Source organism: Typopeltis vanoorti, chromosome 18 (genome assembly GCF_054136105.1).
Source record: "Typopeltis vanoorti isolate ZY-2024b chromosome 18, IOZ_Tvanoo_1.0, whole genome shotgun sequence".
Lineage (NCBI taxonomy): Eukaryota > Metazoa > Arthropoda > Arachnida > Uropygi > Thelyphonidae > Typopeltis > Typopeltis vanoorti.
Genome location: NC_143566.1, coordinates 44,354,850 through 44,373,006, shown reverse-complemented (window position 1 = coordinate 44,373,006; position 18,157 = coordinate 44,354,850). Strand labels below are relative to the sequence as shown.

Genomic DNA, 18,157 nt, shown 5'->3' with positions numbered 1-18,157 from the left:
ATCCAACCCAGAAGTCTCTTATCCATTCCCATCTGTTTCAAATTATTTAACAGCTTTTCATGCAGCTATCTATCAAACGCTTTTATAAAATCTAACTATACCACTGTATATTCATCTCCCTTGTCCAAGACATTTGTCACCTTTGATAGTACATTAATAAGTTAGTAAAACATGATCTCCCTTTAACAACCCCATGCTGATGACCAGAGAATACTGTTGTTATCAGCCCATTTCTGTATCCTACTTCTCACTAATCTCTCTAATACCTTCACCATAACTCCCTTTAGCCCTGAGAAATACAGAAATCACCTTTACCAAGTACACTAAATGGACAAAACATTAGAGATACCTACCTAATAGTGTGTCAGTCCTTCTCTAGACTGATTAACAGCTTAGAGAAGGAATGATGTACTCCCTGAGACATTGATTTAACCAGATGCTGGAGGTTGTCAGAGGTAATTCCAGCTATGCTTGTTGCAGCATTGTTCACAACTGTGCCTCAGGCATCAGTCCTGGATACATGGATCTGAAGATTCAATTGAATTTAAATCTGGGGACCTTGGGGCCACCTGAAAGGTCCAAAACTGATATGTGTTCCTCAAGCCATTCCTGGGCATTTGCAGCCCAGTGGGGATTGGCACATTGGTTGCAGGATGTATGATGCCATAGTAGTGTATAGGTGATCAGCCAGCACATTCTGGTAGCTCACAGCATTTAAGGACCTCTCCAGATACACACTGAGGGACATAATGTGTCACAAGAGAAGGCTCCCCCAAACCAATCACATGCCCAATTACAAGTTATTAACAGCGGTACACGATTAGGACATCGGCTTCCATAGTGTATAGTATGCAGGACACACCATATTGTTGGCTAGCTGATGCTGCTTGGACCTCTGAAATTGGAATTGATTTGTGTTGCTGTTGGTCTATACAAACCTGGACAGTTAATATCGACCTCATTCCTCATTGGTGTGTGGTCAGCCACCACTTGCTTGCTGGGTGCTGGTATGTCCGTTGATGGTATACTGGTTTTAGATCTTTGATACAGTTGCCCTTGACAACTTTAGGGTTCTTACCACTTGAGCAAGAATGACCCATCTGTCTTTTGCACTGATAATACATCCACAATCAAAGTTGCTAAGATCACATCTACCCATGTTCATCAACTGCAATACACTGTTAGGAAGCCCCGATGTCTGCGCATTTAATGTCTGCATTCTGTTTAGGTACATTTCACTCTTCATGGGAGTTGCCATTGTCAGCTTCCCATCATCCCTGTCTCTAATGTTTTGCACATTGTTTTTAGTGACTGATTTTTTTTATATTATTCTTTGCATTTCATCAGCTTCATTCCTTCATGTTATTTCAGGTTGTGATAATTTAAAAAGCAAGTTTAACTTATTCTTAAGCCATCTTGGAACAATGGATATAATAACTCCTGTGTCATGGATAAACTTGTCACTAATATTTCAGGCCAGCCACTAATACAAGATTGACATTTTGTATTATCAAAAGAATATGATTTCACAGTTTCTCTTAGAAAGTTCTTGGAATGGACTTCTTTCACAGCGCAAAGTCTTTGTGCTGTGAAAGAAGACAGCTAACATAATTCAATTTGACTTCTCCTAAGACTGCTAACATAATTCAGTTTGAGAGTGCAAAAGTTCTTTTCAATGCTAAACCACTTCCTCCTAATTTACGAATTTATTAATAATAATAACTTATTATTAATTAAATAACAATTGATGTTTCGACTCCTGTATTGAGGTCATCATCAGAAAAATAAATGTGTATATGAAAACAAGCTACATGCTCTCGCACTCTACAAAGGTAAATTGAATCTATGCTGTTAATTGATCTTTTACTTAGCCTGACCTCTAGTGTTAAAAAAAAAAAACAATGAACTTTCTAAAATCCTCCCGTACTAAGCTTTTCTTCAGGTCTTGTACAGTTCAGTTGCTATACTAAGATTTTCTTCTGGACTTGTACCGTTCAGGTTGATATTGAATGTCTTAAAAAAAAAACAAAAAAAAAACAATTCACCAAGACTTCTTGTATTGATATTTTTCTTTGGCTTGTTCTGGTTGCTATAATGGTTGTAAATGGGTCCTCCACATTCTTGGAATGGTTAGATCATCATTTTTGTTCAGATTATGATTGTGTTTGAGCATCTCACGTGCTTCTTTAAATTTCTTCTCGAACCAGCGTTTGGTGCTGTGTAGGGACTTGATATCTTTCCAATCCATTCTGTGGTATGTCTGGAGTGCATGGTCTGAAAGGCCTCTTTTTCCAAAATGGAGATATTTAATGTGTCGTGTGTGTTTATCCTCCCTAACTGGGATGGTTTGTCCTGTTTCCCCTATATATGGTAGGTTACATGTGCATTGTATTTTGTAAACCCCTGGGTGGGCTAGGTGTGGAAGAGGATCTTTGGAAGAACTGAATAGGTGTCTTAATTTTGTCATGGGTTTAAAGATGGTTTTGATGTTGTATTTGTGTAGTGTTCTGTCTATTTTTTCAGAAATGCCTTTAACATAAGGAATGGCAATGGTATTCTTGAAATCTTTTTTTGTTTTTAGTGGTGTCTCTCTGCAGGACCTTGTGAATAGTTTTTTTATTGTATCAATTTTTTATAAATGTATAGTTGATGATCTCGTATTCCTGGTTTAGAGCTTGTTCATTTGAACAAATAGTTTGACCACTGTGTTTAAGGGTGCTTATGACTCCTAGTTTTTGTGTTGGGTCATAAGGGTGTAAGAATTTTTGTGTATGTACTGGACTGTGTGTATGGATTTGTGGTAGACTGAGGAGGAGAGACAGCCTGAGGGAAGACATGTAACAAGTGTGTCTAGGAAAGGAAAAGGAAGAGAGTTGTTTTTTTCTATTTCAATGATGAATTGGATATGTTTGTGTTGTTTGTTCGGGTGGCTATGGAATGTATTTAGTGCTTTGCGGCCGTGGGGCCAAAGGACGAAAATATCATCAAAGTATCTGAGCCAAATTTTGGCTTTAGGCCCACTGACTCTAGAGCTCGTTACTCAAAGTCTTCCATATAAAAGTTAGCTATTGGGGGGAAAGTGGTGAGCCCATGGCTGTACTTTCTTTTTGAAGGTAAAAATTGTTTTGCCACATGAAATATCTGGAGCGGAGTACGTGGGCAAAGAGGGTCATGATGTCGTGTAGAAATATGTTCTGTAGGAGCACAATAGTATCATTGATCGGGACATTGGTGAAAAGGACAGTTATGCCAAAGCTGACTAATAAATCTTGGTTGTTGGGTGTAATGTTTTTGATTTTGCTTATGAAATATTGTGTATTTTTTATGTAGCATTATAACAACCAGAACAAGCCAAAGAAAAATCTCAATACAAGAAGACTTGAAGTGTTTTTTTTTTTTTTTTAAATATTCAATATCAACCTGAACTGTACAGGCCCAGAAGAAAATCTTAGTATAGCAACTGAACTGTACAAGACCTGAAGAAAAGCTTAGTACAGGAGGACTTTAGTAGGATTTATTGTTTTTTTTTGTTTGTTTTTTTTACCGCTAGAGGTCAGGCTAAGTAAAAGATCAATTAATAGCATAAATTCAATTTATCTTTGTAGAGTGCAAGAGCATGTAGCTTGTTTTCATATATACATGTATTTTTCTGATGATGACTTCAATACAAGGGTCGAAATGTCAATTATTATTTTATTGATAATAAGTAAAATAATCATTTCAACACATGTGTTTTGTGTCCCTAAATTCGTAAATATAAATGCTCATCACTGTGTAACCTTAAAAGAAAGAGACACTTTGTCCTAATCTTTCATTTTCTGAATTTCAGAAATATCAAAAATTTTATTAATACTAAAGTGGATAGAGGAAGAGCTATTGTTATTGAGTTTTCCACTTTTTGTATTTTATTCTCTTTGTTCAGCTTTGGAACATAGACTGCATGTCTGCTAACTTTGCCATCTTCAAAAAAATGGGTAATAAATCTGACTATAAAAATTGTTAGGCCATCTGACTACTATCACTTTTTGCTTCTGTAACCTTTGTATTCTTGCTAATTGGCTGCTTCTTTTTTAAAAAAACTCATAAAAAATCTTGATGTGGTTTAAGGTCATCCCATGGAACAGCTGACATGATTTTCACTTCATGACTGCTCCAAGAGAAATATCATGAAAAAATCTCCCACTATTTGGGGTTTAGATCAGTTATGGTGGACAAGCTATCAAAGATTGGTTGTACATCATCATATTTCATTTCTGCTGTAGGAGTACTGTACAAAAACATGTTAGGAAGCATGTATCATCAGCAACAGGAAATTCATTTCTGGTAAAGATGCGCAAAAACAAGACTATAGATTAGCACCCATGTGTTGTTGTGTTCTTTGAAACAGTTCTTCATTGTATTGATGGCAGACTTGTTCCCACATTTGGCATAACCTATAGGATGCAACGAGGGAAACATTTTAACCTTAACAGACTCCAAAATCAAAGGCAACCAACATATCACTGGTGTGTATACGTTAGTGGTCTGACAACAGTGTAATTTTATTTAACTGAACTTCAAATCTTTTTTTAACATTTTCGAAGAAGCTTATGAAAAAACTAGCCTAAGTATAAAACATCATAATGATGATACGGTTGCTTCACCAACCTGTTCCAGCTGATTCAGATATATATATATATATGTGTGTGTTATTCAGGAGGCAGAATCCAAACATACGGAGGACAAGCCTCGATTAAAGAATTTAATAAAGCAATGAGCAACCCACTCTTGCCCCTGCACCAGACTCTCATAAATCCACCTAGTCTTTGCCTAAAATCTAGAAGCCTTTCTGGTTTATGGATGAACTCTCTTCAGCTGTCCTTCCATCAACACCTGACATGTGGAGAGAATACATCCAACAATCTTCCAACAAATGGCTTCCTGGTAGAAGATCCTTGTGCTCCGCAGCCTGGTTTTGCTCTTCCTAGGAAGATTTGGTCATCTATCAACAGGATCAGAACTAACCTACTACATAAATGGAGACTGTTAGACCACATTTATTGTGATTGTTCTCACATGGCTCAGACGATTACTCATATTGTGAACGACTGCCCAAGGCACCAATTTCACGGTGGTGGCCTACAAGACATCCACAAGGTGACAGATGGGGCCTTGGATTGGCTTTCCAGACTGGACATTGACCTGTAACTGTTCTGTATTCCTTTTGCCTTAAGAATAAATAAATAGAAAGGGGGTGGAATAACCCTATCTTGGTAGCCATTTCCCCCCACACAAATGCTGACATTAGTGAAAAAATTTGGTGTGGTTTGAAATGTGTTAGCAGCTTTTGGACATTTGGAGAAACAATTGTTTGATGACTGGGACCACGCTGGAAATGAACTTTTCATTTTATATGGCTGTTTATCTAGCTTTGCTGTGTGGTTATGCAACACAGACCAAAAGTCACAGGCACCTGAAAAACATAAAGAATATTAATCAAGATTGTGGGTAATTGGCTGGAGTAAACCTGACTCTCATGGAGGTGGACACTATTAGACATTTAATCACTAGTTGTACTGGTCAAATAAGCTAGCCAATTTAAAAAACCCTGTTGGAAGGGCAGGTGTAGCTTAAGTAGATATTCCCATAGAGAGATGCTGAATACTATATTCCAGAGGATCCTGTGGCTAATATTGTTATTCCATGTTCAGCAAACCAGATTCATAATGTGTTTTGAGTTCAATACAGAATTCATGTTTTGAAGTGCATTTTACAACTGATCAGCCTGCTTGCCCAAAGTAAGACAACTTGCAGTTACAAAGATTTTGATATGTTCTAAGTATTAAGGTTACATTTTATCTATTCGACATGGTAAAATAAAGAGTTAATGTGGTTGATAGGCCTAAACATGGCTGGAAGGTGAAATTTCTTTAGTATGCAAGCATCATGTTCAGAGGTGCCTCTGCACCTCTTAATAATATATGAGATGGATATTCTATGGAAGTCACCTCTTCATGTGGAATTAGGAAAAAAATGGCTGGTGATTTTTAATGATTTTTGGGTTGTAACTGTTGAGATAGGAGGTTCATTTGATGCCAGAAATTTCTTGTTGAAGATATTCAAAACTACTGTGTGGGCGCTTGAAAGTAGACATTTAGACATTTAATAATACCATATTTTTTGTGTGTGAGAGGGGGGGGGGTTTGATGCACTGATGTTTTTGTAGTAGAGACATCAGTCAAACATCTAAAAGAAAAAATTTCCAACATAAAATCGCTTGCCACTTAATGCACACTTCCTCTCAGGTCATTCATCTTAACTATTACTGTCATCCACATTTTCACCTCTCTTCATTGCCAAGTTACACTATTTGTTGTTCCTCCAAGCAAGTACCCCTTGAACATTCTACTCTGTACATGCAAATCATCAAATCACCATATGTCACAATAATCATAGCTCCATCCTTTTCTCACTTGCTGGCATTCCTGACACTCTCTTTCTCTCTCATTTTCTCTCATTTCCTGTTTTTCTGTGGTTTTTGCATTCTCTGTACTTCATGCCTTCCATTTTCTTTCTCTCTAAGCATCATTCTTTGCCTATTCCATTTAAATCCATTTACACGTCATGGAAATCTTGATCATACTACTCATATCTCTCTGTTAGCATTGACTCATTTCCAATGCACCACTTTCACTGTGACTTAAACCTGAGATACTAATATTAAAATAACCCACACTGAAAAATCAGCATTATGCTGATTCATTTTGTAATGTTGGTATTGTGATGCTTTATATTTAGCTTGGCTTTACTGAAAAACATAAGAAAAATTGGCATGAATAGCATATGCTATGAAAAGCTTGCCTACTTTCAGAAAAAAATTGTTTCTTGAATTTTTTATATTTCAGCTTGATTTAAAATTGTGAGCATATTACATTCCAGTAGATCAGGTCATTATTAAATTTTGTAAGAATTCTTTTAGTATTTTTCAAAATAGTTTTTTTTTTCCCTCTTCTCTCCATAGTTGGATAAAGAAGAATCGTGTGTGACAGTGCCAGCTCACAGAAACCATAAAGTTGCTGCTCAACGACGTGCACCGGTGAGGGTGTATGACTATTATAATCAAGGTACATAAAAGGATTTCTTATTCTACCTCATAATATAGAGTAGACATTACATGGTTAAAAGAAGCAACATTTTATTTCTCTAACATTCAGTTTCTCTGATATATAAAATAATTTCTGATTTTTTTCATAGCATCTTTATTGTTTCTGTTAAAGCATCATCATTGATGTTACTGTTATTATTATTATTACTACAGTGGTCTGCCATTTTTTTCAGCAAACAGATAACTAGAACCTCATTTTATCCATTTCTCCCTTCATAGCCAGGTTACACTATCTGTTGTTCCTCCAAGCAAGCAAGCACCCCCCCTCCCTCTAACATTCTACTCTGTGTATGCAAATCATCAAATCACAATACATGACATTAATCATAGCTTCATAAATTATTACTGTGCTTTAAATTTCTGCATAAATTATTACTGTGGGGAAACTAAAGGTTAATTAATCTTATTCTGCTTTGATATGCCAGCAAAGGTTGGTCAATTGGTAGAGCCTCTGCTACTAATGACTCACAAAAAAAGTTACTCAATTTTGAGCGTGGTTAGTAGTTGGAAGGGATCATTCGTTTGATGCTGTTGGCACACTTTCCCTCGATGAGTCTTTGGACTCCCTGGAGGTGTCACATAATAATAATAATATGGGTTAATAGCAGTGGTATTCTTTGTGCTTATCAGCATGGGTTTGTTAAAGGGAGATCATGTTTTAAAAACTTCCTTATGTATTACAAGGTTATGAATGCTCTTAGTATGTAGATTTTCTACCAAAAAACGAATATGACAAATGATAACTGACACTGGGTTTAATAGGTTGTGATAATATAGATAGTTAAATCGACTAGTTTCGCTACATATGCTAGTGACCTCTGGGTTAGGAAGAACAAAAAATACAATAAGCAATAAACATGAACCATTATATAACTAAAACTGAACATTCAGGAACCATTCCACAAAAGTAGAAAAAAAGAAACACTTGGAGTGTGGAAGCTGGCATGGGTCAGTCATTGCTCAGTAGGTATGCATGATAGTTGGTAGAAAAGTTAAGGTCTGGCATGGAAAGATCTAATAAGTGACTTCCAAATATCACATAAAATCATTCCCTGATTTTTGTTGAGTGTGCCTTGTGAGTGGATAACTATCATAGACTATTTGGTGTTGCAGGCACTAAATTTGTCTTCTATGTAAGGCATAGAGCTCTTGTCCCATTCAATATTGTTGTGAGTGTGGGAGAAGTGGAAAGCTAGGCCTGAGCTGTCTTCTTCTCTGTTTGTTAATAACAAAATAACTTTGTCATTAATGTCTCCGATATGCTCTTTTTGTCTAATTTCCAAACTTCTAGATGTTTTCCCAGCATAAGCAATATTGAATTCAACTTACCACAATATTCAGTGGGAAAAGAGCTCCATGCCTTATGTAGAAGACAACTTCAGTGCTCGCAACACCAAAGAGTCTATGATGGTTACTGACAAGGTACACTCAACAGAAACCAGGAAATGATTTTATGTGATATTTGGAAGTTGCTTATTAGATCTTTCTGCATATCAGACTTTAACCTATCCCAACTATCATGGGTAATAGAGAGAGAGGATATATAGTGGTATACTTAGATTTTGCAAAGACATTTGATAGATTGCCATGCCACAAGTGGTAACTGAACTGAAGCAGATAGGATAGGAAACTGGCTCTCGAATAGATATCAGCAAGTTGTGTATGTGGGTACAGTATCCCAGAAGAGAAAAGTCACTAGTGGTGTGCCACAGGAGTCTGTGGCACAAGGTCTGTTTTGGGACCAGACCATTGTTATTTGTATATTAATGATATTGGGAAGGGTCTAACTGGTGATATACAACTGTTTGCAGATGATGCAAAATTGGGGAGAGTGATTCAAGCATTGTGGCCTTACATGGGTACTTGAATAGATTGTATGAGTGGGCAACAGTATAGAACTGTCAGTTCAATGTTGCAAAAGTATACACTTGGTGGGGAAATTTTGGAGAAAATTGAGGAGATAAGAGACCTTGGAGTGATGGTGGAAAAGGATCTGGAGTTCAGAAGTCATATTGCATAAGTTGTGAAGTCATGACATCAGATTATGGCAATGATGCCATAATCTGATGTCAGCATGCAGAAATAAAGATGTTCTGGTTCTGTTGTATAAGGCCTTGATCAGGCCTCGTATGGATTATTGTGGACAGATTTGCCCCCCCCCATGGTTTTTATTATTATTATTATTATTTGACACCTCCAGGGAGTCCAAAGACTCATTGAGGGAGGGCACCTACTTTACAACTCCGTCTCCACCATTCAATCACCAACTGACCACAACCACACCAACCACCACTGATATTTCCACAGACAATCACAAACACCCATGCCCACGGTGGGATTCGAACCTGCAGCCTTTTGACTGGAGTGCGGCTACGCTATCCATTCAGCCAACCAGGCTGGTTTTTATAGTGATGAAGATATATTAGAAAGGGTCGAGGGGAAAACTGACTAAGGTGGTAACTGGTCTTTGGGATGTGAAGGCAGATTGTGGGAATGCGGTTTACAAAGCCTTGTGAATATGAGGAAAAGAAGGGATATGATTGAGACATTTAAGTTGGTCTCTTGACCAACTTAAATGTCTCAATCATATCCCATATCCCTGGGGGAAGTGGGAAGAACAATGGGACATCCTTGGAAGGTGTATAAGGAGGGTGTGGGCATGGAAATAAGGAGCAGGTTCTTTACATGGAGAGAGTGATTGGTGAATGGAATTCATTGCCTGACATTATGGCGAATGCTGATACATTGGATGAGTTTAAAGCATGGTTTGATGGGCTTGGTGTGTAACTTCTGTGATGAGTCTTTGACTCTGGGGGGGGGGGGGGTTGCTGTCATACATAAAAAAACTGTCAGCTCATATGGGACCATCTAACTCACCTTCAGTTGAAATGCCCTGATAACGGTTCTTCGCATTCTAGATGGCTTTCAAATCTAGTTCTTTCCAACCATAGTGCATTATTGAAACCAACTGAGCTACAGAGACTCAGGTTATCTATCATTTATCACTTTAATTCTGATATCTGTAAATTATTTAAGTATATCTCATCACTTGTATTATTGTGCATATCACATCATTTACATTATTATCAAACTTGAAATATTCTATTCTTCTTTGCTTGTTATGACATCTTTGTCACTTAATCATTTGCAGCAATTATGGACATGTAAGTTGGCAACAATAAAAATTTGTAAAACGTTTAAATTTTTACAAATGGATCCAGTAAATATTTTCATTGTTTCCTTAACTTATATTTAAGTAAATTTATATCATCTGATAATTAATATACATTTTTATCTCTAAATTCATTGAAAAACCATGCAGATAAAAAAAAAATAACTGCAACCTTGCTTTTTGTAGGCTTTTCCACTTGTCAGCAGCTGCCTGTACTCAGATTCCATTCTCTATAATTTTTCGAGTTCTCATTCTGTTAGCCTCTTTCCTCTATAGCTTTCAAAGATGGTGAGCTCCATGGAGGAAGAAGACCGGGGGGATGATAATTCATAATTCTCAATAGCTATCATTTTTCTCTCTTTCTCTGAACATGTTCATACCATTTCAAAGCACATGACTCCATCCTCTCCATAACAGACTGTTCAACTTCCATTTCTGCACATATACATAGGTAACTCTCATATTTCATCTGAAGCAAACCATCTCCATAACTTTGACTCGTGTGTTTTCTTTGGCACTTAGTAAGGGCGCAGCACTCACATCCATAGGTTAATATACTTTCTCTATACTCACCCAATACAGCATCTTCTTAATTTTTCTTGAGACCCAATACAGCATCTTAGTTTTCCTTGAGACCTTGTAACTCCATAAAATACATTCTGGATTCTAATAACTACTAATGCATGTCCTGTTCAAAAGGCTCTGTCCTTGTCATGTGAAGAATTATCTGTCATGGAGTCCAGATACTGGAAGGCATCCATTGATTTTATGATTCCCACTTCTAACTTGAGATCTCTTGCACTGTCACCTCCAGTTACTAGTAACTTTGTTTTTAGCAATTTGACTTTCAAGCCCCAACATCTCTCTGATATTCTGCATCCTCCCTGTCCTCTGTGTGTGTGTGTGTGCGTGTGTGTGTGTGTGTGCGTGTGTGTGTGTGTGTGTGTGTGTGTGTGTGTGTGTGTGTGTGTGTGTGTGTGTGTGTGTGTGTGTGTGTGTGTGTGTGTGTGTGTGTGTGGATCACCTGATCATTGGCAAAAAGAAGTAAATGTAACACTTGTTCTCCTATGGATACACCCATTTCATAGTATTGCTTGTTCCAGTCCTCCAAAGATGCATCTCAATTGGTCGTATACAATATTACTGACATACAGCATCCCTGAGCTCTTGCTAGTACAGTATTAAATTCCTCTGAAAGTTTGTCACCAATGTTTATGGCCAACCTGGATCCCTGGTACATCCTCTGCATCATCCCTACTCTTCCATCTTCTACTCCTGCTGTCTTGAGTGCCTACCACATTATCGTCCTTGAGGCAATATCATAAGCTTTCTCCAGACTACAAAAATCGAATGGAGTTCTTTATTCTTAACAACCATTTTTGGGGATGTTTGTCATAAGGAGTGCATTATCCATACAAGAGCTGTGAAACTAGACTGTTCTTTTGAATTCTGTCTCTCATGATTTGACTAAATATCCTGTTAAGTGAACATGCCACTTTATACTCTGTAATTCTTACAGATCCCTAAGAATTCCTTTATGAGTGGAACTTGTTATATATGTATCATTCATCTGTAAGAAAGGCAGTAAGAAAGACCTCTAAGAATTACATCACCTGCAATCACTTTGTTGAATATCATTGTCAAGAGACGTGTAATATTTTACTACCACCATACTTGGACATCTCTATTACCATTCCACCAGAGCCAGCTGCCTTTCCATTCTTTGATGCTTGAACAGTCTGCATCACCTCCTTTAGTGTCACTTCAAATTTAAGCATATCTTCATTTTCATCTTCCTTTTTTTTTGTGTTTAGGCTCAATCACCTGTCATAGCCTTGGCTTCATAATTTAACCCTACTTATGATGGGGGGAGGGGAGATAATCCTATTTGTATTGTGTACTATGAGTGTAAAATTGCATGTGTTCTTCTGTCCAGTTTTTCTGTTTTGTGGTATGAAAAACCTGAGTTTCCCAGAGGAAAATGCCCCTACCTCTGTATCAGACCAGTTTACTCACTTTCAGTTAAAAAAAGTTGTTTGCATCCTAGATGGATACGAACCCAGGTTTTTCCAACCAAAGGCCATTGACTATACTGACTGAACTATGGAGGCTGTCAATTTAAACATCTAATAATATAATAATTTAGCATATAACCATTAATACAATTAATTCTGCAAATATATATTGGTTTCTGTATTGTTCTCTTTTTAACAATATTTATTTTATGTTTGTGTTTTTATTCTATTTGCTTATCATTAAAAATAATAATTTTGTTAATGTGTTGCTGTTCTCATTTATTTAAGCTCAAAGTGCCAGAATGTTTTATCGACCTCATAGAACTACATTGTGTGATATATGTGAAGAAAGTGATTGTGGTGAGGAATGCATTAAAAAAAAAGAATTGAAAGAAGCTCAGCAAGCAGGAAATTGTGGGTGTAGATGTCTTTCTAACATTTTTTTGGCATATCTTATTTTAATTCTGAAATTATACTCATGATCTTTAATTCTGGACAAACAGAAAAATTCTCACACATCTGAGTTACTGGTAGAAACATAAATCATAAACCACATCGTCTTCTTCATTGTACATACCATCAGAAAGTGCTTTCATGAAGAATTTTCACTTACAATAAAGTAGTGCCATGAACAGAATATTTTTATTGAGAAATATTGTATATATGTTAATAAGGTGAACTTTATGACCACTAGTAGTTATTGAATGAATTAGGTTTTTACTGGTCATTAAGAATTTTTTTAAAAAATACCAAAGAATACGACTAATTTATTTCATCACAAGGGATGTGTGACTTCTTAATGATGAATCAACATAAAGATTATGAAAGAAATACAAATTATCATGAAAAAATGGAAAAAGAACTGAAAAGAAACCATTATAAACATTAATAACAAGCAAAAGGAAACAGTGAAGTGTGGTGCAAGTCATCTGTTTTCTAGCATTGTTTGGAGATGATTAGTCGAAAAGCTGAAGTCTGGTATGTTCAGCAGTCTAATCAATGATCTCCAGATATCATTTAGGATGTGACATTTTTTTTCTTTTTTTCTTTTTTTTTTTTGAGAGAACCTTGTGAATGAATAACATCTTTAATCCTTCAGGTTAAAAAATCCACAAACATTCAGTGGTCTACAGAACTCCTTGCTCTTGTCTTCTCTACATAGGGTTTGACTTGCAGAAGTTTCAAAATAAGAAAGGAGAACATCTTAATAACAGAGAAGAAAAATCACACATCATTGTATTGAAAGGGACAAAACTTCTCTGCCAATCTGGAAGTAAGCTTTCTTGCTTGTAGGATTAAAGAATTTAGCACTGTCATTTATTTAAATGGTTCTCTCGACATAAACCAAGGACTTATCTTAAATAATATCTAGAAATAATTCAGTAGATCTCTTAACATACCTGACTTCAACTTTTCCCCTGATCACCTTCAAATAATGCTAGAAAACAGATGACACGTGTCACACCTCACAAGCTCCTCATGCTTTAGATATTAATACTATAACTGTTTCTCCCAGGTTTTTTACAATAATTTATGTTTCTTTCTGCATCATCTTTATGTTTATTCACCATGATGCAACCCTTTAACCATTGTCGTGAAACTAGTTGGTGTTCTTTGTGTATTTTTTTATTCATTCATGACCAATAAAACCCAGTTCGTTTAGTGTATACTATTATTTTTATAAGAAACAATAACTTAAATTAGCTAGATGTAATAGTATAATAAAATACCAGTGTTTTTACACTGCTTTGTGTTTTATTTTGAATACTCTACATATCTTAACCATAGTGGACACCATTGTGTAACTCTTAGTAGTTAAAATGTGGCTGGTGGAAACATTTTTACAAATTTGGCAACTCAATGAGCAATTTTTTATTCTTCATATTTCTAAGCCAAAGATAAAAGGTAAAGGTATAAAAGGATAAAAACAATAATTATTGAGTATAATTTATTTTCTTCATGTTCCTGTCAGAAAACCTCATAAAATTTTGCAAGCCAAGTGATAGAACTATAATGTTTAACTCCACATCCCCCTACAATAAGCTTTTGGTGAGTCCTTAGATGGGAACATGTGGAATGTAATGCTTTCATTCTGGTAATACTCTCTCACACACCCTTGCTGCATTTCATCATTCTTTTAACATCGTATAAGCCACTATTCAAGTCGTGTGAGTGTGTGCGCGAGAAATGTGCACACGTACACAGTGATCATATGCTAGACCCTATATTTCTGAATATGAATCGTAGCATTCCTTGGTGAATGTATCCAAACTATAATTCTAGTGAGGTAAGCATGCACCACAATAGGCACATACACACAACTATTTTGATTAATCAGAATCCCACATTCATTTTAGAAATTATGGACTTTACAACCATGTTATAAATAACTACAGCAATCCCTCGATTAGTGTGCCTAATGTGTTCTTTAAAACATGAAGCTGAAAGACAATAAAACATTCAGAATATAAATTTATTATTCTGCTTCTTAACAAAGAATTGAGCTAACATAGTTTTGCGGGCATTCTGTTTCTTTTTTTTTCATACAACACGGTATGGCCCTATTGCCTCTTCTGCAAATTTTACTGGTTCTCTCTTCACCAGGGTCAGTTTCTAAGCATTGCTGCTTAAAAACTTCAATTGTATGAAAACTATTTTAAAATTGTTTCTATGAAACCTCTTTGGACTTGTCATTGATTAAATTTTCTTCATATTCTTCAGGATCTTCCCCCCTGCGTATCTAAATTTAGCAGGTCGTAATCACTCAACTTCTCAGAATGAGATTTAATTAATTTAGATTCATTTGAAAAGCCTCCACAATCATTTGCGCAATGTGAAAGAATGTGCTTCCAAACGGCTCGCATATTGCTAGCAGTCATTTCATTTGACTTTGTGACTTTATAACCAGGCTGAGATTTCTCTGATTTGGCTAGAAAAGTCTTGGAAGGCATTCACTGCCAAAAAAAGGCCGGTTTCATTGACATTAAATATTTGTTGATCACAATAGTCTCCTTATCTGCACTTGTAGCTTCTCCTGTGATTAGAACATTATGTAGGCTATTTCTCTTTTGGAAATGCTCAAATCACCCAGCACTAACGTGGAATTCTTCTTTTCCATCATTGATAGCCCTTTCTCTCCAGGTTACAAAGAGACAATGCTTTTAATTTAATAAGGCCAGTGTTTAGGGGTATCCATTTTTGGTTATAATCTTCAATCCATGTAAAAAGAAGTCTCTCTAATTCAATCATTATAATACTTTGATTTCGAGTGCATGCTTGATGAACTTGAAGCAGCCTTACCTTTCTCTTTGTATTCAGCAGTTGATTCACCCATTTTTGTGTTCTTGTCCTATCTCTGCTCTGGACTCGGCTTGTTCATTTGTCATTATTATTTCAAGTTTTTCTTCCAATGAGATTACTTTTCAAATCATTTTCACACTTCTATTTTATGCTCACTAATTCTGTTACTCATGATTAAAGGTTAGGAAAATAATTTAAAATAAAAAAGTAAGGAAAACAATTGCACGTGATATGATAGCAAAATGCTATGTAAAGTAGACGACATAAATTTGGAGCATAGTGTACATTGAAATAGTGTAGCATGCCATTAAAAATAATTTTGTAAAATGTTACCAATTATTTCATCCTGGTGAGTGATTTTTTAAATATTTTTTATAGTTAGCTATAAAAAATGTATAGATCGAAAATTTTTTAAATTTGTAACATTTATTTTTAAGATGTATATAGGCGAACTAATCGAATTTGGGTATAAAAAAAAATGACGCACTAATTGGTGGTGCATTAATTGAGGAATTGTTGTATTCCCCCACATTTTGGCCATTCATATTAAGGTCATCATCTGGAGTATATACAAGGACAAGCTGAGTTAATTTCACACAGTAAGCTAAAGAAACAATGATTTCATCATCATCATCACGAACCATGGGCTCACTGCCCGTTGATGTCTGATGCCTGTTTCACTACCTTCTTCCACCTTTCTTTGTCCAGTGAACAGTGTCGCAGTTTTTGTATACCCATTCCACACCAGTCTTTTATATCGTCTATCCATTCTCTGTATGGTCTACCTCTTCTGTTTAAACCATGCAAAATACCAAACATAAATGTCTTTATCTTCCGGACCTCACTCATTCTACAGATGTGTCCAAATAATTGCAGTTTCCGTTTTATAATCTTCAGCATTAGATTCTGTTTTGGTTGTATCTTCTGATAGAGCTCTTCATTGGTGATTTTCTGTGCCCATCTTATTCTTAGACTCTTCCTGTAACAAGTTCTTTCAAATGCCAAAATTCTTTTTCTTGATTCTTTATTTATTACCCACGTTTCAGATCCGTACAGTACACCGCTGAAGATGCATGTTTCCAGTACTCTTAGTTTTGTTTGCAGACTGATCACTTTACTTTTCCAGATGTTATCCATGGCCTTCAGATTTGTTCTTCCCTTTGCAATCCTGATCTTTATTTCTTTTTTACAGTCCAAGTCATATGTCAGTTTACTTCCCAAATATGTGAATTGTTCTACATTTTCTATATCAGTTCCATCCACTTGTATCTTTTGTTTCATGTTGTTCTCATCAAATACATTGTCTTTGTTTTTTCCAAGTTCATAACAAGTCCAAATCTCTTCCCTTCCTCATTTAACAGTTTCAGTGTTTTTTGTAGTTCTCTTTCGTCTTCTTCAATAATAACAATGTCATCTGCAAATCTCAGATTGTTAATTCTCATTCTGTGTACAGATATTCCTTTGGCATCTTCCTTCAATTTGTCCATTTCTCTTTCTAAATGTGTGATGAAAATGCTTGGTGATATTGGGTCTCCCTGTCTAGTACCTCTGCTTGTTTTAAACCATTTCCCCAAATCATCACCTATTCTAACTGCTGCAACTGCATTCTGATAAACATCTTTTAATATAGCTATTAGTTTTTTTTATCAATTCCATAGGATTCCAGAACTGCTAATGTCACTTTCTGGTCAATACTGTCAAATGCTTTCTGAAAATCAACAAATAGCTTTCTCTGCTATTAACCTCATTGTCAAAATCTGCTGAATTGTAGTTCTATCCTTCCTAAATCCTGCTTGCTCCTCTGTAAGGTATGCTTCCAATTGTGTTCTCAATCTTTCTGTCAATATAATCATCATCACTTTACCAAGTTGACTTATCAAGGCAATTGTTCTATAATTTTTACATTCTAGCTTATTTCCTTTCTTGTATAATGTTACTAATATTGATTTCACCCACTCCTCTAGAATTTTCCCTTCTTTCCATACCATATTACATAGTTGGTGCATTTCTGTAACCATACTTTCACCACCATATTTAATCATTTCTCCAGTAATATTATTGTTACCAGGACTCTTGTTGTGTTTTAGCCATCCTATTGCTTTTTCTACCTCTCCTCTTAAAATGTCCATATCGTGCTCATTACCTGGTGGTGATATCTGCTTCAATTCTTCAGTCAATTTCCCAATGCTATCTGAATGTAGTTTTTCTTCATATAACTCACTACAGTATCTTGTCCACCACTGTACAATTTTTTCTTTATTCATCAATACTTTGCCTTTTTCATCTTTAATTGTGGTCTGTTTTGGTTGCCACTTTCTATTAATGGTTCTGATCATTTTGTATACCTCCCTTGTTTTATGCTCTCCATAGTACTGTTCTATATTGTTGCATTGGGCTTCTAACCATTTCATCTTATCCATTCTCACTGCTTTTTTCACTTCATTACACTTTCTTCTATATTGCTCTTCTATTTGTTCTGATGTATCCCTTATCTTCAATATTCTCTTCTCCTGTACCAACTTTAGT

The 18,157-nt window shown here is 35.9% G+C and overlaps 1 protein-coding gene across 1 annotated transcript in view; it reads left to right on the top strand.

The window, feature by feature from the left end:
- LOC150096624 (CD109 antigen-like) overlaps positions 1-14,072 on the top strand; it is a 930,782-nt gene extending 916,710 nt beyond the window's left edge. Inside the window, exons 34-35 of the mRNA XM_090407963.1 lie at positions 7,001-7,103; positions 12,620-14,072. Of these exons, the coding sequence (XP_090264089.1) occupies positions 7,001-7,103; positions 12,620-12,813 (297 nt within the window). The 3' untranslated portion in view covers positions 12,814-14,072. The remainder of the gene's footprint in view (positions 1-7,000; positions 7,104-12,619) is intronic.
- Positions 14,073-18,157: the final 4,085 nt, after the last annotated feature.